At 43.3% G+C, this 22,548-nt stretch overlaps 1 protein-coding gene across 1 annotated transcript in view; it reads left to right on the top strand.

The window, feature by feature from the left end:
* The window catches only part of PWP1 (PWP1 homolog, endonuclein), a 70,420-nt gene that overhangs the window by 11,615 nt on the left and 36,257 nt on the right, over positions 1 to 22,548 (top strand). Inside the window, exons 2-5 of the mRNA XM_083181646.1 lie at positions 6,502 to 6,560; positions 8,641 to 8,825; positions 17,573 to 17,658; positions 18,207 to 18,303. Of these exons, the coding sequence (XP_083037772.1) occupies positions 6,502 to 6,560; positions 8,641 to 8,825; positions 17,573 to 17,658; positions 18,207 to 18,303 (427 nt within the window). The remainder of the gene's footprint in view (positions 1 to 6,501; positions 6,561 to 8,640; positions 8,826 to 17,572; positions 17,659 to 18,206; positions 18,304 to 22,548) is intronic.

The raw sequence follows: 22,548 nt of genomic DNA, 5'->3' as shown, positions 1-22,548 counted from the left end.
GCCGTAGGTGAGCTTTTCCAGGTGAAGTGTGTTTTGATTAGGGGGCGGGTTCTGTCTAGATGTTTAAATATGTGCACTTGTACTTACACTGTTGATCCCTGAGGACGGGCCAGACCCGAAACATGTTGGATCGTGTTTGAATAAAACTTCACGTTTTTCATCACTAAGAAAGCCTGCGAGTGCCGCCTATTTGTATCTACTGTCTGCAAGGGTGGAATATCCCGTCGTGGAAGGCACCGGGTATTACTGCAGTATTCAGCAACGAGTGCCGGGCAGCAAAAAGTCTATATATATATATATATATGTTTTCACTTGCATCATGTCTGAGCATCAGTCTGTGGTTTTGGGGGAGGAGCCCTTATTGCACTGAGCGCGTGCAATGTATGCACACAGAAATTTGTCCCTGAGCAGATGGCCAAGGGGGGCTTATGTATTACTTGCGCTGCTGTGAGACCCATGGGGAGTGAACCCCATAGGGCAGAGCAGATTGAACCCGCGTGGGCCAGTGCCCTAGGCAGGTCAGTGAACGCAGTGCAGCTTCTGGACAGGCAGAGTGATGTGTTGGTAGAATCACAGAGACCTATGCCATCATCTCAGCAGTCTTCTGGCTCCTTGCCTCTTACCCAGGCAGATCCTGCTCTTATTCAGGTGATGCAGGATACTGCTAAGGGGATCAACAGGTTTAGTGAAATACTAGACAAAATGGATGTTGATGTTGCAGGGACCCCTAAAAGGTCTTATGCTATGCCTACTTTGGCAGATGAGGAGGAGGGAGAGTATACTGACATTCCCTGGGATCAGGGTGATGATTTTGAAGAGACCTCTTCTGCTGGTATAGAGGATCTTATTGTAGCTGTGAAACAGGCTTTAAAACTGTCTGTGGAGGATAAGACTCCTGTTAAAGGTGTTTTTAAGCGACAGCGGAAGGAGGCTGTTACTTTTCCTTCAGATGAGGGGTTACAGGAATTGTTGGAAGGGGCTTGGAAAACTCCTGATAAGAGGCTACAAATGCCTAAGAGATTCCTTAGTCTGTACCCCATGTCAGAGTCTCATGCGGAGCTCTGGGAAAAGGTGCCAGTTGTGGATGCTTCAGTGGCACGTTTGTCCAAGGCTACTGTATTGCCAGTACAGGGCGGTGCAGCTTTTAAAGATTCTGTGGATAAAAAGCTGGAGGGTAACCTCAAGGCTATTTTTGAAGGGGTGGGATTCACCATACGCCCCCTTATTGCTTCAGCCTGGGTCTCTAAGGCCATGATTGAGTGGGCTGGTGAATTATGCACCATGCTGCAGGCTGACCCTGGTGCATTGCTGCTGGCAGAGAAAATTAAGGCAGCTGCAGAGTATGTGGTGGAAGCAGAGGAGGAAGCTCTTAAAATGGCGACCAGAGTGTCCACAGTCTCTATTAATGCCAGGAGAGTGCTCTGGCTTAAGGCCTGGGAAGCGGACAATGAGTCCAAAAAGGCCCTAGAAACTTTAGCTTTCAAGGGGAAGTTACTATTTGGAACTGAACTAGAGGAAATTATTAAACAGGCCACGGGCGGCAAAAGTACATTTCTGCCGGCTCCCTCGGCTAAGCAGACCTCCAGATTCTCTGCTTTTAGGCCGTCCTTTCGGCCCTCCCCTAGAGGTGGTGCGTCCTTTCGAGGACAGTCTTTCAGGGGAAAGTTTCAGTCCTCTAGGGGCAAGACACAAAAGTCCAAGTTTGGTTCCTTTAACAAGAAGCCTGCCTCCAAAGGAGAGGACAAACCCTCCGCATGACTGTCAGGGGTTTTGCCCGGCAGTGGTAAAGGTGGGGGGGCGTCTCACGCACTTCAGGGACGCATGGGCTTCTCTAGACCAGGATGCCTGGGTGTTAGATATTATAACCCAGGGCTACAAAATCCCTTTCAGAGGTCCGCCTCCGAAAAGGTTCATCCCCACATCCTTACCAAAGGAGGCGCTGCTTCGTACAGCTCTTGTGAGAGCAGCTCACTCTCTTTTGGAGAAAGGGGTGGTTACCCCGGTTCCCAGGGCAGAGTGGAAGAAAGGCTTTTACTCCACTCTGTTTCTGGTGCCCAAACCAGACGGGTCTTTCAGACCAATACTAAATTTGAAGTCCCTAAATGTTCACTTATGGGTAGACCATTTCAAAATGGAGTCCCTACGGTCAGTACTCCTGAGTCTGGACCAGGGAGAATTTTTGGCGTCCATGGATGTCCAGGACGCATATCTGCACGTCCCTATACACCCGGAGCATCAGACCTTGTTGAGGTTTGCTATAGGAGACCTGCATTTACAATTCCGGGCGTTACCCTTTGAGCTAGCAACCGCGCCAAGGGTATTCACAAAGATAATGTCAGTGATGGCGGCGGTGCTGAGGCTCAGGGGAATCACAGTAATACCCTATTTGGACGATCTCCTGTTCAAAGCAGAGTCAGCAGCCATGCTTCAGAGTCACTTGGCAGAGGCCATCAGTTTTTTGCAGGCTCACGGCTGGATTTTAAATTTACAAAAATCTCAGTTGGTACCATCACAGAGGCTCCAATTCTTGGGAGTCATACTGGATACCCATCTCCATCGGGTATTTCTCCCGGAGGTAAAGGCCAGGGATCTGGTCACCTTAGTCCAGGAGATTCTCAGAGCTCGGAGCATTTCAGTATGGAGGTGCCTCAAGCTCCTGGGGAAAATGGTGGCGTCATTCGAGACGCTGCAATTTGCCAGGTTCTACTCTCGGGTGTTCCAATGGAGCATTTTGTCAGCCTGGTCAGGAAACACTCTGACCATGAAGTCGGAGATGATAGTGCTGTCTTCGGACACTCGAGACTCCTTGAAATGGTGGACAGAAGTAGATTCCCTTCAGTGGGGTCGGTCATTACAGACCTGGGACTGGTTGGTAGTAACTACCGACGCCAGCCTCAGGGGCTGGGGGGCAGTAGTCCTGGATCTCAGGCTGCAGGGCCTGTGGACAGCAGAGTAATCAGTGTTACCAATCAACATCTTGGAGCTGAGAGCTGTCTGGAAAGTGATTTCCTTGGCGGGAGACAGGTTACTGAACCTCCCTTTGAGGATTCAGACCGACAATGCCACAGCTGTGGCGTATCTGAATCACCAGGGAGGTACATGCAGCAAATTGGCCATGTGGGAGGTGTCCAGAATCTTCCTATGGGCGGAACAGAATGTTCCAGCTGTATCGGCTATATTTATTCCAGGAGTAGAGAATATAGAAGCAGACTTCCTGAGCAGGGAGGAGCTCATGGAAGGGGAATGGAGCTTACACCCTCAGGTGTTTCACCAGATCACCTCGATGTGGGGAACTCCGGATGTGGACCTGATGGCATCCAGGTTCAACCATAAGGTGCCCAGGTTCTATGCCAGAACGAGGGATCCACTAGCGGAGGCAGTGGATGCCATGACTATTCACTGGCAGGGAGATCTCCTCTATGCATTCCCACCAGTACCAATGTTAGCGAGACTTTTGAAGAAAATACAGGGGCAGAAGGTTCCGGTGATCTTAGTGGCCCCAGATTGGCCAAGGAGGTCCTGGTACTCGAGGCTTCAGAGGTTGTCTGTGGACTCATGGCGTCTACCTCTGAGGCCAGACCTTCTAAGACCAGGCCCATTCAATCACCTGGATTCCGATCGATTGATTTTGACGGCTTGGCTATTGAAACCGCCATTTTGAAAAGGAAAGGGTTTTCTGAGGCAGTAGTACAGACTATGATAAAAGCCAGAAAAGCTGTATCTTCGGCAAATTATTATAGAGTCTGGAAGACTTACATTCGATGGTGTGAGAGAAGAAAGGCTCACACATCTCATTTCAAGCTATCAAGAATGATGGAATTCTTACAAGATGGTTTTTCATCGGGCCTAAGCCTTCAGTCATTGAAGGTGCAGATTTCGGCCTTGTCCATCTATTTCCAGAAAAGGATAGCCATTTTGCCGGAAATTCAAACCTTTTTACAAGGGGTATCCAGGTTGAAACCTCCATACAAGCAACCAGTAGCGCCTTGGGATCTGTCACTGGTTTTGGAATGCCTTCAAAAGGTACCCTTTGAGCCTTTAAGGTCGGCGGACACATGGAAGCTAGTGTTCTTGTTGGCAGTGGCATCTGCTAAAAGGGTGTCAGAGTTGGGAGCTTTGTCATGCAAATCTCCCTTCCTAATTTTTCATGATGACAGGGCAGTTCTGAGAACAGTGCCTCAGTTTTTACCGAAGGTAGTCTCTGCCTTCCATTTAAATCAGGAGATAATTCTACCTGTGTTTCAACCCCCTGAGGGTTCTAAGAAAAGGGACAAGTTGAAGAGTTTGGTTGTTGTGCGTGCTTTACGCATCTATGTGGACAGAGTAAAGAGTGTCAGAAAGACTGATACTTTATTGGTACTGTATGTACACAAAATTGGTTGGCCTGCATCTAAGCAGACTATTGCTAGGTGGTTGCGATCTGTGATAGCCTTTGCATCCACCAAAGTGGGTAGGCCTGTACCGGCCAGAATAAATGCGCATACCACCAGGTCAGTTGCCACCTCTTGGGCGGTTCGACATGGGGCCACAGCTGAGCAGGTTTGCAGGGCTGCCACTTGGTCATCTGTTCATACCTTTGCCAAATTCTATAGATTCCACGAGTTCGCGTCGGAGGACGCATCATTCGGGCGAGCAGTGCTGAGAGCTGCAGACCTGAGCGTACCCACCCAAAGGACCGGCTCTGGAACGTCCCAGTGTTGAGCTGTGTCACCAGGACCATTGAAAGAGAAAAAGGGATTTTTGTAAGAACTTACCGTTCGAATCCCTTTCTCTGATATGGTCCTGGTGACACAGCGATCCCTCCCTTACGCTCAGTAAGTATGCCAGAAGTTTCATGATGTTCATGTTAAAATGGTTAAAAGTTAACAGTTACTGTTATAAAATGTGCATATAATATGTGCAGGCGTTTGTATTGAGTTAAGGTATTCCAGTGGCTTTGAAAGATTGAACTGAAGAGTCCGGGATGCAGTAGGGGAGGAGCCTACCCTCTAAAGCTTTAGGATAGGTGCCTGGCTCCTTCGGACCCTCCTACATCCCAGTGTTGAGCTGTGTCACCAGGACCATATCAGAGAAAGGGATTCGAACGGTAAGTTCTTACAAAAATCCCTTTTTCCTCGTGTGGAACTGACATGTACATTTGTGAGAGGTCAGAGATACTTTCTCTTATTACATTAACGGGGAGTAAATAGGCTTCCCATACTATATTGGACATTTAATAAGCATCACAAATATTATCAGGCATATATTGGTATATTACCACACGGACATCTCAGATGTAAGTCCCAGTAAAGCAGGTGACCAGGTGGCCAATATCAGTCCCATAAACAGAGTCCAGTTGTTGTATTGGTTTCTCTGGTGGGCTCCTGAAGAAGCTGGGTGTTGGACCCAGAGAAACGCGTTGAGCCCATCTACAATCCCCCCTTTTTTACATTGGACTACATTCCTAAGAAGCATTGACACAAGCCAGGCGAAATCCAGACCCAAACGGACTCTCCAGTGCAATTGCACTCTCCCATCCGGACCGCTAATCCGAGGCAGCGATTGGAATTTACATCTATCCTCCAGGTTTACCATTTCGCCCACCAGAGAAACCAATACAACAACTGGACTCTGTTTATGGGACTGATATTGGCCACCTGGTCACCTGCTTTACTGGGACTTACATCTGAGATGTCCGTGTGGTAATATACCAATATATGCCTGATAATATTTGTGATGCTTATTGAATGTCCAATATTTTATTGTAACCCCCCTTTTATATATTGATAAATTTATCAAGCTAGAAAATACTACAGCTTTTTACAGTATTTATTTTAATAAATTTATTGTACAGAATACCGTTCCAAATCATATTTTTTCAGCCAGCGCTGGTACATTTCTCTTTTTTCTTATATTGCATTTCGGGACCTGACAAGTCCCAAATACCAGCTGCAGATAGTAGCGCACTGATCAACCACTTTTTTCCCATACTATCCCTTTAAATCAGGGGTGGGGAGCCTCAGGCCTTGGGGCCGTATGCAGCCCCAGTAGCTGGTCTGATTGGCCTGCCCAACGGCGTTGCCGGGAGTCAAGTACAGGGGAATTCTCGCGAGAGGTTGATAGTTCTCGCGAGATTCCTTTTAATCAACAGCAGCCGAAAACTGTCAGTCCTATGTAGCGGCAGCCACCGGAGCGTGGGACGGCTGCAGCCGGACAATTTGTAAGAGAAATTTTTACAATGATTTTTTTTCCCCATACAAACGGCCCTTGGCGCAAAAAAGGTTCCCCACCCCTGCTTTAAATCAAGACACTAATGAATTACACTGTTTTTGTGGCTGGCTGACTTAAAAGATTGTATTTTACCTGGTTTTAGTCCGCCACAGAACTTGTGTAATCTGTGGGTGTCCCATTTTATAAGGATAGGATGGTTAGCCCGGTTATTGTAATGAATGCAGTTCTCTAATGTGAGTTTGTATGCGTGCTTTTTTTAAAATTAATCTTTTGGTCATGGTTCCCCCTCAGGTTCAGCTCAGCAAGGAGGAGCTAAAAAAGCTTATTACTGAAGCCAAAGAACAGTTGGAGTAAGTAACGTGCTGCAAAATCAGAATCAATGACAAATTCAATTAAGTCCTGAAGATGCTTGGACCGGTTCCGATGACCGCTGGTCAATGACTACAGAAGGCAGGTTCTACTGGCACACTATGGATGTGCAAGAGGAGTTTGCCTACAGGTCATGTCCACCACGCTCCCGGTGTTCTAACACTTGAGTCTGACTTCCATTACTGTCGATCTAGACGCAGTCGACAGTCTTTAGCCACCTAAGCATGGTCAACCATAAAATGGTTTATCTAGACATCTTTGATCGTCCCGCTACTGGTTCTACTGGCACACTATGGATGCGTAAGAGGACATCACCTACAGAAGGCAGGTGCTGCTGGCACACTATGGGAGCGTAACCTGCCTACCATAACTGGCAGGTGTTTGCGCTGGATTGAATCTGCCCCTATGATGTTTCTTCCTGCATATGGTTCTATCTGTGTGGTTTGATCGCTGAGCTGCTGCATCTGTGGTCAATTTGGTTACATCTGAGCAATGGCCAAATTACATAGATGTAGTTATTCAACAATTTTTTATATTATCCCCCAGATCTATTGTTTGGGTGGGAGGGGACTTTCACAGCATGAAGTCGTATCTACCTATGATTGGCCAGGTTTTTTTAAATTTGGGATAACTGATAACTGCAACAAAAATAGAAGTAAGCCCTATTCTAGTATATATGCCCCCTCAAATGGGCATCTTACAGTTGTTGGAAGAAAGGTTATACTTGGCTTATACCTACATAGCCAGATATATATTTTACACTAGTAAGCCAAACGCTTTGAAAGCTAGTCTGCTTCCTTCTGTGTTTGTGCATGTGTGAGAAAGAGATGTAGTTTCACTCTCTGCCAGCAGATGTCAGTGTTTCGGAGACTCTGTGACACTAGACCTATATATTGATGATATATATATCCTGGAAACTGACAATTAGGAGTGGATTGGTTGGTACTTTATGGTCTCTCCATTTTATCTCTGCAAGCTTCGATATATATGCTTAATGAGAGCATGGGGACATCTCATTACTCTCTGTCCCGGTCAATGTCATAGTAATTTGGTGTATAAATGAATTTGGCATCCAGTACTAATCCAGTGCATTTATGTAGGGATACCATTTCCTTTCAATGTACAAAATTAATTTGCAATCTAATCTTTATCATCACATTTTAGTCCTCCTTTCTGATTACTCATTATCTATGGTATTACAGTACATCAAATAAGCCTGCACACTATAAAGGTGCCCATACACGGTAGAGTATTTCAGTGCGTTATGAACTACTGTAGATTGCATCGCGTGCGATGCGATCTGAAGCTAGTTAAAAAAGCACGGACTGCACAGTCTTTATGTGCGACGGGATGCCCGCGGGAGCGTGCATCGCACAGCACCGTGTATGGGCACCTTAAGTGTCTTTTCTTTTGTTTATGTTTATTTTAAAATTTACAAATAAGTTGTTACAAAGGCATTCTGGATTCAAGTAATAATAACATATAGCGCTCATTCTCCCATAGGACGCCAAGCCCTGAGTACAGACTTTACATGTGGGGTTCTAAGTGTTTAATTTTTTTAAAAAAAAGTACAGTTTGTAGTCAATTCAGTTAAGGGTGATGTCTGCGAAGATCTATTTTAATGCTGGCAATGCACCCTTCATCTCCCCCAATTTGTGCATTTAATTTTAATGCCCATATAGGTGCATGTTAAATATTCTATGTTGGGGCTGATGACATCACAGTTAATTAACTCAATCCCTTTGAGACCACCACTCCTATTTAGGTTGTGCCCCATCCCCTATGTAGCCATTTGGTGAGATCCCACTTTGCCAATCGATCTCATCCCTCTTTACCATATACATTTCATTTTCACAGTAGTGGACTGTAGATTCCTGGGGGGGAAGGGGGGAGTTTATTAAGATAGTAGTTCTGTTTCACATGGGATGTTGCTATGGGCATAATAACAAGGAAAAATCGCTAACATCAACATTTCCTTATTCTAGTAATATGTAGCAAAACTTTCTTATGGTTAGTAACTGTGGCGCTGAGCACTTCTGTCTCTTGTTATTTATTCTTCAGGGGGGAGCTTGAAGATAATGAAGATGAGGCTGGTGAGGACGCGGACGATGGGATCCAAAGTACAGAAAGAACTGAAGAAGATGCCACTCGGTCAGCTGAGGATGAGGAGGAAAACCTCACAAAGCTGAAGGATGATGAACTTGCAGAGTATGACCTGGACAATTATGATGAGGAAGGAAGAACAGGTACAGCATTCCCCGGCTGTTCACACGGTGTATTAAGAGCTTCCTTCATTTTTGGATGATTTTAATTGATTGGTTTATACATTCCCTCTTGCAGCTGTTCCTAAATACATTTTTATGTTCTAGTTCAGGTTCTTAGATGCTTGTCACCATGTTGTCACTTGAGCAGACCTGGGTTATATCCTAGTCTAGCAAATGCAAACTACACTTTATAGTGTTTTATTATGGCAGTGTGCTGACCGCCGGGCAGGGCACTTTTCCAATCGGGAGGGCACATTTTATGTACAAAATTGGTACTTGTTTTCTAGCACGGCGCCCAATATTTTGATTGTAGTACATCTTATACAATCGCATCGATGCGATTCAATTTTTAATTGTCCAAGCACCCTGATGGGCATCGGGCTCAAATTCCGCGTCCCCTCGCGGGGCTCGCCACGCTTCGAGATCGGTGACTCGCTGCGCTCGCCACACTATCTAAAATCAAATCCACACCGACGTGGAGAGTGGGAGTATGAAAAGGTCGGAGGACGCGTACCGCCGCCGCTCGCCACACTTCAGGTTGGCGTTGATAGTGGGGGTGACGTTGACAATGGGGGTGCATTTAACATTGTAAGCACCCATCAGGGTGCTTGTACAATTAAAAATCGCATGCCATTTGCTGGCATGCAATGCTATGCAATATTTCATTGTACAAGCACTCCTGTTAATTTAACATGAATTAATCGCATCACACACCACTAAGTATAGTATTCGATGGGCGCCGTGCTAGGAAACAAGTACCACAAAATTAAAGGGGGAAAAAAAAAATATATATAAAAAATTGCACATTGCGCTAGGATTACGCCCGTTAAACATGATGCTCCCGTATCATCACTGGCAAAGTCGGCCTTCGGCTGGCTTTACCAGCACATCTAGCGATGATAGCTCATATTCGCAAATCGCGAGTTAATTGGTGCTCCTGATTGGCTTCTGAGCTGAGAGCTCTGATTGGCTTACGAGATGCGAGCCGGCGTGTCATTTGAAACACCTGCGCCACGGACAGGTGGACCTGCTCTGAGACATCCAGGTTTCCCACCGCTCTGCCTGGCCGTCTCCTTTACTGCACAGTACAGTGCACACAGTAACTACCCCTGGCACTGTGCACGAAACCCCTGGCACTGTGCACGAAACCCCTGGCACTGTGCACGAAACCCCTGGCACTGTGCACGAAACCCCTGGCACTGTGCACGAAACCCCTGGCACTGTGCATGAAACCCCTGGCACTGTGCATGAAACCCCTGGCAAAGAGCAAGAAAACTCTAGCAATGAGCATTTAGGTAAGCAGTACTTATTTGCATAATATGTAATGGGCATTACCGTGTTTGGCATATTGTGTAATGGGCATGGTGTTTGGCATATTGTGTAATGGGCATTATGGTGTGTGGCTTAATGTGTAATGGGCATTTATGGTGTGTGGCATTATGGTAGCCTTGATAAAGCCTGCTTAGACAGGAGAAACACGTGTCAGACCCCACGGGGCCCGTGCTAAATGCCGCAAAAATGCATAATTATGCTTAAAATTATTAATTGATGTTATTTTTTTATTTGGATGTGATTAGAGACCTGCCAAAAAAATCTTTGTGATCGTTCATGCAAATGTCAACTCCCAATAAGGGACACAGAATTTATTGCAGATACTGATCGATTATCCCTAAGCCTGGAAAGTCAGGAAGTGGACAAACCATATTGGCAATGTGATAAAGTGATTCATCAGAAATAAGACCCTTTAAAACACCTCTACAAATAAACACAGATTCTATGCTACACTGGTCTTTACAAAATTGCAACATATTATATTGCAATTGAGGCAATATAAATATTTGTATTTGCAACAGTGTCACATCCTCAACTGATAGAAGCCTGGGCTCTGTGCCAAAAGAAACAGAGCTCCATACTAGAAATACAGCTAGATATACTGAATAAAACAATGCTCTAAAGGCCCGTACACATTGGTCGACTTTGAGCTGAAAGTCGTTCAAAACAGCAGGTTTGAGCGGCTTTCAGCTAAAAGCCGCCCAGTGTGTATGCCCGGGCGACGAGCGCTGCTGCGTGCTCCCGCAACATCGCCGGGAAAGCCGCTCTTCTGCTGGTAATACGAGCAGATGAGCGGCTTTCAGGACGGCTTTGCATAGCGCTGTGCTATGCAACGCCGTCCCCCCCCCTCTGTTGGCTCCGGGCAGGGGGAAAGCCGCTCAGTGTGTATGCACTCAGCGGCTTTCCCCGCACATCATCACTGTCCATACACGCTGGGCATAGTCGCACAGTATGTATGGACCCTTAACTCTCAGTTGCTAAAACAATACCCAAACACGGCATGACACAGGCCCTGCGTTTTTAACGCTATTTTTTGCACTACTTTCTTACCCCAATAACACAATATATGTTGTTTTGTCATAAGTATATGTGATTTTAACCTCTTATTTCGTCTTGTCTAAACATATGTTCCATGGCCCCGAGTTTCAGCACAGTAAAAGAAATACAAAAGGGTAATTTTTAATAAAAATGTATTAAAAGAAATCGACAGAATTCATACCCAAAGGTGTGCATCTAATCTCGCAACTGCTTTTTTCTCTGTGTGGCATAATCCCCTGACCCACAAAGCCATGCCCTAAATTTTTCAGCGGGCACTGTTCTGTTTATTAGGTATTGAATTAGTTGTGGTATTATGTAGCCCACATTCTTTTTATGGGTGTGTGGGATAGGCCATAAATTTAATGCATGCAGGTGGGGCCGAACACCCTAGCACCCACCCTGGCTGTGACATATGCTTTGGTGGTTTGAGTTCTACCACCTCTCCAGGACCACTTTAAGCACTGCTGCCCACCAATGTACATATGTATATTAATAATAGTAATGTAAACTACTGGCGCAGAACAGCAATGTATACGATACTAGTCCCAATGTACATTTTGTTATGGCGGGCAGCATGGAGTGGCGTCTACCTGTTCAGCTGGGCTCCGACTATATGCAGCCCAGCGATCAGTTCTGAATCAGGCCCCAAGAACAGAAATGCACTGCATAAAATGTTCCCACACTTGGAATTCAAACCCAGACCATTATGTAAATAACGTTTTTTCAGCAAAGTCTGAAAATCTCTTGCTCTTTGGGGAAAATAGCTCAGTGTGTACGCACTACTATGATGAAAGATATATCTATTTTGGAAAAGTCTTTTGAAATGAAAATCTCCTAGTGTGTATGGGCCTTTAGTCTGTGATTTCTAGCTGCCTCCATTCTGCTTTTCACCTGATGACACCCTGTCACATGCTGCCCTGTCCTCACAAACACAACACTCCTCTCCTGACATAATATAGTGTTCATTCTAGCACCCGCTATCTTTGTAAACCCATGCAGTTCCTCTTTCCTGCCTGGGATGTCGCTGTCTGCTGTAGTGCTTCTAGCACAGTGCGGTTTGTATATCAGCACTGATATGCAAACCAGACCTGTGCTAGAAACACCACAGCAGACAGCGACACCCCAGGCAGGGAACAGGAACTGCATGGGTTTTCAAAGATGGCGGGTGCTAGAATGAACACTACTAATATGTGCTGCAGGAGGACCCTGCTTTTTCACTATATAACTCTGTTGTGTTCTACTCACATAATTTATAATAGTATAACATGTAAACACATGAATTGGGCTATAACGCCAACATGGAGACTACTTTTTATTTGAAACAGGTCTCTGTAGGTAAAATAAATAGTCATGTTTACTTTGAATGTATAGTTACTAACGCATTTTTCCACTTGTGACTTTATCAGAGATATTTTACACAATAATGACCATTGGGATTTATTAAATCAGAGCTAATCAAAAGCACAACATTTAAATTAGCCAACTAAGGGCAACATGTAATGGCCTGCGATGTACAGGCTGTGCGGAAAGTTCTGCGCGTATGACCTTCATTTTATTTTGTAAAAAAAAGTTTGGGAGTGTGGATGAGGAAGAATCCATGATGGCAAGATAGTTTTTTTGAGCTGGTCTTTGGTTGCTTTAAGTGATCCACTAAATCACACAATCCAGTAAAAAAGCATATAATTATTAAATAGTTCATTGCATAATTCCTAACCTGCAACAAAAAACCTCGGAGCAATGGGCACGACCAGAGGAGAATAAGGTGTGTACCTAGTGTACGGCACTCTCCAGATGTGGACATACCCAGCAAGTATTGTCTGTGGGGTGAATAATATGCCTTATGAGTTATATTCAAAAACATTTTTTGGTATTGTGCAGACAGTTATAGGCGGCACATGTATCACAAATTTTTAGATAAAACTTCACAAGTAAGCACCGGGAAGTCTGAATACCATTGCTTCCAACCTGTCTGAGTAATAGAATGATCCATGAGAGATTAGGTAATGTATAGCTAGGACTTTCCTTGTTGCTGGCAGAGGTCTCGCCGCACCATCCTAATTTTTGGATCATCTGTTTGTGAAATTGCCAACATAAGTTTGCATCTGAAAATACACTAAAATTGTTGTGTTCATGTACTGGGAAATTTTACCAACCATACACAAATGTCATAAATGGCCCAATTTACATACAATCTCGACCGATTGTATGTAAATTGGGCATGTTTTGGGCCATCTCAGAGCATTTTAGATCTGATTACGATCCAATGCGCGGGTCGTTGGGTCGTTTTTCAGTTTCTACCTGCAGCAGGTAGGATCTGAAAACGACCATTGAAGTGGGTTCGGGTTGTGATTGTATCTGATGCAGATACATCTCACGATCTGCCTCGTTCTGGTGTGTACCGGGCATTACATCCTTAAGACCGTCTCTACAATACAGCCAGTATCGTTAAGCCCCGCCCTAAAATACAGCCAATATCCTTAAGTCCCTCCCTACAATACAGCCCATATATTTAAGTCCCTCCCACCAAGTCCTGTAGAAGGAAACGCTGCCTCCCCATTCTGGAAATCGCTGTTACCTAAAAGTGCCCGTTTTAATGCAGTGATCGTTTACAAGGCAAAACCAACTTGTTTTTTTTCTTGTAAACGATTGCCGCTTTAAAAATTGTTTTTGTGTTTTTTTGTAAAGCCTGTACTGTAAATTTAAGGTCATGTAAATTCTACAGACTTGTCGTTAGATTTGTTAGGTGACAGCTGTCACTCATTGTAGCGATAGCACAAATAACTTGTAATGCCCTCTGCTAGGGCAATTAGGTTAATACAAGAGAACAAATTTGTAGGAGCAAGGGTACCGCAATAGTAATTACAGTTTAATCAATTTACATTTGCCACGTCAGCTTGTGAGATGAGACAATTTGTCAGGATTGATTAGAAAGAATTGATTTGTCAATGATACATGGTCTAGAGCAGAAGGCCTTAATCTATACTGCTTGGTTTGCAGAAGATCTGTGTAATAAACAATTACTAGCAATTTACTCTATATGGAGGTATCCAATTTGTGCAACTATTACTATATACATTGCTATTTTATGTATTTATTTTTTACTTCACTTCTTTTTTTGTTTCGCCTTTACTGTGTGCTGGCAGTGGCGTATACTTTTGCTGTTTACACTAAGTATAAAAGCTACCGGTGACACAGTATTATCGAATAAATGTGAAGTCATTCAAAGGTAGAAATACCTTTTTAATAAAGCCATAAACCCATATGTTACAGTGGCTTTGGGCCAGATGCACTAAGCTTCAAAAGTGATAAAATGGAGAGTGAGAAACAGCCAGCCAATCAGCTCCTGCCTGACATTTTTTAAACACAACCTGTGACGTGGCAGGTAGGAGCTGATTGGCTGGCTGTTTATCACTCTGTATTTTATCAGTTTTGAGGCTTAGTGCATCTGGCCTTTTGTCCTGTGCTAGGACACGGGTAGTCAGCTGGTTACACTCTAGACAGGTAAGGCAAAAGAATGATGAGACATGTAGTTTTACAATACTCTGAGAACATGGGGTTGCTTATCGTTGATCTACAGCAAGTCTCATCTGTCATTGTAGACAAGTAAGGATTGCCCAGCATAGCCCAAATATGTTTCTAACAGGCATTCAGCAAGTGGCAAAGGTAGACCTTGCTTTGTCAGTCAGTCAGTGTTGCCTCGGTCATGTCACTGTTTCCTTAAGCAGTGGTTACCAAACTGTGGGGTAGATATATTAAGCTTGGTGAAGTGATAAAGTGTCTGTTTTTTTTATCACCGGCCAATCGGCTCCTACCTGTCATTTTTCAAACCAAACCTGTAACTTCACAGGTATGAGCTGATTGGCCGGTGATAAAAAACAGACACTTTATCACTTCACCGAGCTTAATAAATCTGCCCCTGTGTGCTGTAGCACCCTGGGGTGCCTTGGATTGGTGGTGTAGTAGTACCAATTTAAAATATTTATGGTCACTCTATGAAGCACATTATAAAATATGCTGACAAACAGAAGGAATCCTGTCCCTCACCATGAACCGAAGGATGATATAGAAACACAATTTACTTAATTTTTATTTTTCTGCTTTTTCTCATTTAGAAACTTTTGGCCTTGGGGTGCCGTGAAATTTTTTTTATACTCTAGGGCGCCATGATTTAGAAATGTTTGGGAATCACTGTCCAAATAGACAGTCTAATGCACCGGTGTTAGAATTTATACTAGAACATTTATAAACGGTACAGGACGCCTTTTCTTATACAATCAACTTGTTCTATACTCTTGGTTCCAAAGTCAAAACTCGCGACAATCGCTTTTCCTTTACAATAGTAATGATTAGTAAGGGGGCAGCGTGGTTGTACAGAGGTCAGCATTGTTGTCTCATAGCTCTGAGCTCATAGGTTTAATACCTACCAGGGCCTTCTCTTGTGTGTGGTAAAAAGGGATCAATAAATATGGAGTCTAGGTATATATTACTACCCGAATCCATAAGAGCAGTGAAAACTATAAAACAATGCACTCCCTAGTGTGATTACCACAATACAGCTGTGGAACCTGCCAACATCATCACACCATACTGAGGCTTCCCTCTGGTGCTACTACTGCAAGCACGTGGTGGCAAGTTCATTGTATGTCAGGCCTCGTATTAATGTTCCGGATTTAACATCCAATTTTTTCTTATAACGGGTTCAAATTAGAAACCAAATGTTTTCTAGCCAGTAAAAATAAGCTTTAAAATGTTTTATAAACAAAAAAGAACAATTTTACAGGTAAATAAAACATATATTGTAGCAGACAAATATATTTGACTATATAGTAAAAATCGAATTGCACATAGGGGTTATTCTAGTTCACTCTTTCTGACAAAATCCTTCTTAGATGGACAAAACCATGTTCACTGCAGGTGGGGCAGATGTAACATGTGCAGAGAGAATTAGATTTGGGTGGGGTTTTACTTCAAAGTAAGATCTATATTACAGTGTAAAAATAAAGCAGTCAGTATTTACCCTGCACATAAACAAAATAACTCACCCAAATCTAATTCTCTCTGCACATTTTACATCTGCCCCCCTGCAGTGCACATGGTTTTGTCCATCTAAAAAGGATTTTGTCAGAAAGAGTGAACTAGAATAAGGCCCATGGTGCAAATCGCACAGTGCTAGGCAGCACCCAATCCCGATACGCTGCACCGCGGAATCGAATGTAGAAATAGACGGTGCAGCACAGCTCAAGGAAAAAACTTTACCGGTAGCAAACGTGCAAGAAAAGATAGTACAGGTAGAGTATCCCTTATCCAAATATCCGTTATCCAAATTATTCCGAAAACCATACATTCCAGAAAGTGGAGGTGCTAAAAGCACTACTGGGGACATCTATAACAGCACTGCTGGGTATATGACATGTAACTGACACTACTGGGGACATCTATAACAGCACTACTGAGTATATTATATGTAACTGGCACTAAGTATGTGCAACAAAATGATAGTTTAGCATTCAAGGTCAGTACATGAGATAGTACACAAACTTTGTTTCATATGTTGAAACCTTGTTTTATGCACAAATAAAATGTGTGTGTGTGTATGTCATGTGTTTGATGTGCTTATACAACATAAATGCCAGATGCCTCATTGAAATATATATGAAGTATTCTGAAATACGAAATAATCCATTATCCAACATTCTTATGGTCCCGAGCATTTTGGATAAGGGATACTCAACCTGTAATAAATGCTGTCCAGGTAACGAAACTCCCAAACGTTATGTCTGTATATCACACTTCATCTAGGGTCCCACTCCTGAGAAGTCCAAAAATTCAAAGAGAGCCATCGCTATATATTCACACACACACACACACTATGGGGGTCATTCTGAATGATTGGCTCCCTACACGTTCGCACGGGGGCGCAATGTTTTCAGTCTGCGCATACTGATGTTTGAGCATGTGCAGGGTCCCTGGGAGAATGGACTCAGCGACTTGCTCGGTCCGAGGGGGTGGGGGGGGTTTGGTGAGCGGGGACCACGGTGCATTGAGCAGCATGCCCCTTATTCCGAAGAAATAGACTGTGCTGCCCAGTATATGTCTACTTTCAATTCCGATTCAATTCGGATTGGGATCGAATCGGGTGCTGCAAAACACAGTGCGATTTGCCCTAACTTGCTATCCATTTTGACTGTATAGTCAAAATCGATATTCCAAATCGCACTGTGTGTACACCGCTTTAGTTGCTGCGGAATGTGTGTGCACTATATGAATAAGTTGATAAACCAATACTTCCTCTCTCTGTGTCTGGTTGGCCCCCAGTCATTATCGTAGACACTAATGCCTTTATTTTCTGTTCTTCGTAGATGTCGGAAACCTTGGCGATAGTCTTGCAGGGCTCGCAGTATATTGCAACAGTGACCAAGATGCTTACATCACCCTAAAAGATACAGTAAGTATACCTGTACATTACTGCTATATATTCATTACAGATAATGGCAACCAGAGCAATCCAACCAATTAAAAACTCTGACTAAACATAAACAAACAAGTTACAGTTCAGGTAGTGGATAGCAGCAATATTCATATACTGTATAACTTATTATGTAAATGATGAAGATATAAAAAAAAAAGTTTGATGGAAAGAACAGCCTTAAGAATTGACAAACATTAGCAGAAGCACTACAATGCTCATCCCAACAGCTATTAGTCCTGTTGATTGGCAGGTTACTTGCTGACTAAGTAGCATTAAGATTGCTCATATTGAAATGAGAACTTATCTTCCCACCTCCCCTCCTACTGAAAGGGGGGCTGTCACCTTTGCTGAAACGGCTTCTTTTGACAAATATTTGTGTACTTGTGTTAATGCTTCGTGATCTACGGGGGTGGTGCCCCTTTGTATTACTCACTTCCCAAATTGATAGGCACATTTAATGTTCATTTATTATAATTTCACTGCATTTTTTGGTTTGCTAATACCAAATCCTCATTTTATTTTAGGAGCAATATGAGACAGAAGATTTTGTTATTAAACCCACTGATAACCTTCTGGTTTGTGGGCGAGCAGAGAAAGATCACTGTAATCTTGAAATTCATGGTAAGCAACGGTCATTGATTTTGTGTTGTGCTTTATATGTATTCAAAAGTTTGGCAGCATTGAAAATGTTTGTGACTATATAAAAAGGACTGCCTTCATAATCCTATAATATTACCACTTAAATCAGGCATGTCCAAATTGTGGCCCTCCAGCAGTTTTGAAACTACACACCCCAGCATGCCTTGCAATAGTTTCAGCATTAACTAATAGCAAAACTGTGGCAGGGCATGCTGGGACTTATAGTTTCACAACAGCTGGAGGGCCACAGTTTGGACATGCCTGGGTATAAATAAATAGTCAAAGAGCAGAGTTTAGTTACAGAGACACTTTTTTTGGTGCAAACTAAATGTGTGGCAGTTTACATGAGAACCATACTCATTGCTTTTAAATCTTATCCTCCAATTCATAACTGGACAATTTGTAAATATTTACTTATTTTGTGCCATATGTTGTTCACGTTATGATCAAAATCTAATAAACGATCCATTTAATTTAGAATGGAAGTATTTTAAATATTGCAGGTTACAGACTTGTTGTACAGTGACAAATAATAGGCTGTGAACCCTTTGATATGACCTTTCTGCATAAATTGGTCATAAAATGTGATCTGAACTTCATTTAAGTCACAGAAATAGACAAAGCAGTCTGCTTATACTAACCCAGAAATACAGTACATGTGCTGCCCATATTGGATACATGTTTTTATACCCTCAAAGTATAGGTTAGAAAAAGTATGTGAACTCCTATGACATCTCAGAAAGCTAATTGGTATCCACAGATGGATTCCCTGGAGTCCAGTCAATCAGACAGATGACAAGAGGGCCAGATGTATCAAGTTTCAAAAAGTGATAATTTGGAAAGTGATAAACAGCCAGCCAGTCAGCTCCTACCTGTTATGTTACAGGCTGTGTTTGAAGAATAACATGTAGGAGCTGATTGGTTGGTTGGTTGTCTATCACGGTCCACTTTATCACTTTTTGAAGCTTGATACATCTCACCCTGAAGGTGTTGGTTACAGCTGTCCTTCCCTTTACAAGCCACTGTGCAAACAACATCTCATACGATTAATAAATGCTGGCGTGCCTCCCCAAGCAGGACTTTTACAAGTACCTCCAGCTACGCCACTGGTTGACTTCACTTCCTGGTAAGTCCAAAGTAGCTCCTTCCCTCCCTAAAATTATTGCAGCTAGACTGTCTTCCCCCGGTTCACCGAGGCGGAATATCTAAATGGTATAATTGCCAGATTGACAGGTGTAAGTCGGGAAAACTGACAGCCCAAACTAGATGGGAATCCGACTTATCCAGGTCTTTGGAGGTGGAGGATTGGGATTGGGATGCTATCTCCCACGCTTGCTTTAAGCTTTCTAAATGCCTTAGCCATTGTGAGATGTTTTACAAACTCTGCCACAGGGCCTACTTCACTCCTCAGCGGCAACACAGGATATGGCCTTCAGCTTCAAAATTTTGTTGGAGAGGGTGTGGGTGCATTGGTTCTATCCTACATATATTCTGGGAGTGTCCAGTGTTACGCCCGCTGTGGAATGAGGTATTCTCCCTCATACGCGATGTACTAGGGACAAGGGTGCCTGAGGATCCTGGTTTTGGGTTGTTTCAATATGCTACGCATCTCCCTCGGGAGGACATTTATGTAATGGGACATATATTGGTATCCACTAAGGCAGCTATCGGACAGCTCTGGAAGTCACCTTCTGTCCCAGATATACACCATATTATTAGTAAGGTTCACAAACACTTCCTTTTTGAGACGGCTGATTGCACCTACGCTCCCTCTGCTACATTGATCCATCACAAGTGGCTTAAATGGAGCGTCTACATTTAAGATGTTGATACCTGAATTGCATAGCCTCCCTATATTTGTATTTGTTATCGCTGCACCACAACCCTGGGGCACCTACCACCTGTCCTTGTGTCCATATTCCCTTGTGTGTCTGTCTGGGTATGTTGTTTCTCTCCCCTTTTCCCCTTATTCTACTCTTTTAAATTTAAGTCAAAAGGGTCTTCAGTCCTCTTTGACATTGAATTCAACTGTCTAATTTTTATGTAACTGCATGTTACTGTGTATTGGTTTACTGTTACTTTGCGATGTGAAGTTTGTTCACTCAACTGTTTGACTTAAGATTTTTTTTGGGGAAATACATTTTTATTAAGAAATGTTTGCGTGCATAAAGGGTTACACAAGTATATCTTGAAGCTTTGAGATTCATCTGTCCATAGCGAAACCGATGGTCTATAAATAGGTTTCAGCCCACGTGTGGCCATCCTACAGGGATGACTTGGAGAGCATAGAGAGAGTTTAAGAATATTAGTAGTGTGGTTTGCATAGTGTAGATTCCCTGAAACACGGAATAAGAATTGGGTTTAACGAGAGGACACCATGCTGCAAGTCCTAGGTTCACTATCATCACCATCTGGATTTTAAACCGCTGTCAAAATGCTCTGTTGACATGAAATGATAGTTGAGTTGTTGGGAAGATTACAAAACACAACAGATTACAAAAAAAAAGGCACAGCACACTAGCAACTGTAATGCATGGCGGAGGAGCATCATCTTTTATTGCTTATACCCCTTTTCCACTGGCCATTTTTAAATGCCGGGACATTTTGCCCAGTGCAGCCGGACCCCATTCTCCCACCCCCAAATTACCGGGTTAAAGCTTTTCAACCTGGTAATTTGCTGAAATACCTGGGTTTTTCAGTGGTGTGAAAGGGTCAACACGGGTCTTAAATCCCGGCACTCCGACCATGTTCAAGAGCGGGGTTGGAGTGCCGGTATTTAAGACACGTGTTGACCCTTTCACACCACTAAAAAAAAAAATGGGTTCCTCTGCAAATTACCGCGTTGAAAACTTTAACCCTGTAATTTGATTTTTGGTGTGAAAGGGGTATTACTGTCTTCACCTCTACCGTGGCCCAATGACGGTCATGACCTTAACCCGACTTGGATGCAGTGGCATGACCGTAAATAAGTGGTTCACACTGAACTTCCCTAGATTGTTGCTGGACTGGTAAAGAATGGTCCAGAGTTCCTTCTGGCAGTTGTGCAGATCAGACCCACATTAGGTTAAAGTGATGGCTGACAAAAGAGGGTCAACCAGCTATTTAAATCCAGGGGTCCACATTCTTTTTTCCTCCCTGCACTGTGAATGTTTACATGGTACGTTCAGTAATGACATCAAAGCGTATAGTTGTGTGTTACTAGTTTGTGACTTAGAAGATCAGGTCGGATTTTATGTCCAATTTACCCATAAATGACTGTAATCCCAAAGCGCTCACACATAATGTTTTCTTGCCACTCTATCTGTACCTTTTTTTATTGCTTAATTGCTTAAGTATTTTTAAGTACCTTTAGCAATCAGCTGAGCACAGAAGTGTGTAGAAAAAAAAGTGTTTTCTTTGATCAATTTAATTAAAAGGATTTAGTTTCTTGGCTCTTGAGAATTAAAGGAATTAAGAAGAAAGATTACCACCTGGTCCAATTCGCCTGTCCCTCAACTGTTTACATGCTATATTTTTGGGTATCTTGATCCATTTCTTTACTATTTAAAGATAAAGTCTCACATTTGTAGGGGGAGTTGCAGTTAGTGCAGCGTTCCGTCACAGCCTTGTGCTTTAAGTTGTTGCACACATTTCTGGTAATTACAGGAAGGAAGACCACCCCTATTTGCCCAATGGCGCACAAGCAAACAAGATAACCCTGCCAAGAGAACCCGCAGTGGGTAAAATTCTAATACTATTAGAAATAAACTTTTTTGATTTCCAATGTATATTTTCATTAATCTAGTGTTCAGTCTAGCACCCTGCATCTTCCAAAACCCATGCAATTGCTCTTCCTTGCTTGGTGTGTTGAACTCTGCTGTGCTGCTTCTAGCACATGTCTGGTCTCCAAATCAGTGCTGAAATACAGACCACACTGTGCTAAAAGCAGCACAGCAGAGAGCAACACCCGAGTCAAGGAAGAGAAATTGCACAGGTTTTGGAAGATGCAGGGTGCTAGAATGAACACTTTAATATAAATTAATACATATACTACAATGCAGTCTGTTTAGCTGGATGGGCCTGTTATAGGACAGTAATATTGTAAAGGGTTTTTAAACCTCCAGTTATTCAGTTGTATTGTACATGCCCTGCTGCAATATCCTATGCAGCACGGATGGTGTATTGGTTAGCATTACTGCCTCACAACACTGAGGTCATGGGTTCCATTCTCACCGTGGCCCTAACTGT

This window comes from Crinia signifera, chromosome 4, assembly GCF_055691185.1.
Source record: "Crinia signifera chromosome 4, ASM5569118v1, whole genome shotgun sequence".
NCBI lineage: Eukaryota > Metazoa > Chordata > Amphibia > Anura > Myobatrachidae > Crinia > Crinia signifera.
The sequence above is the reverse complement of the archived record's forward strand: the minus strand, read 5'-3'. Positions and strand labels throughout refer to the sequence as shown.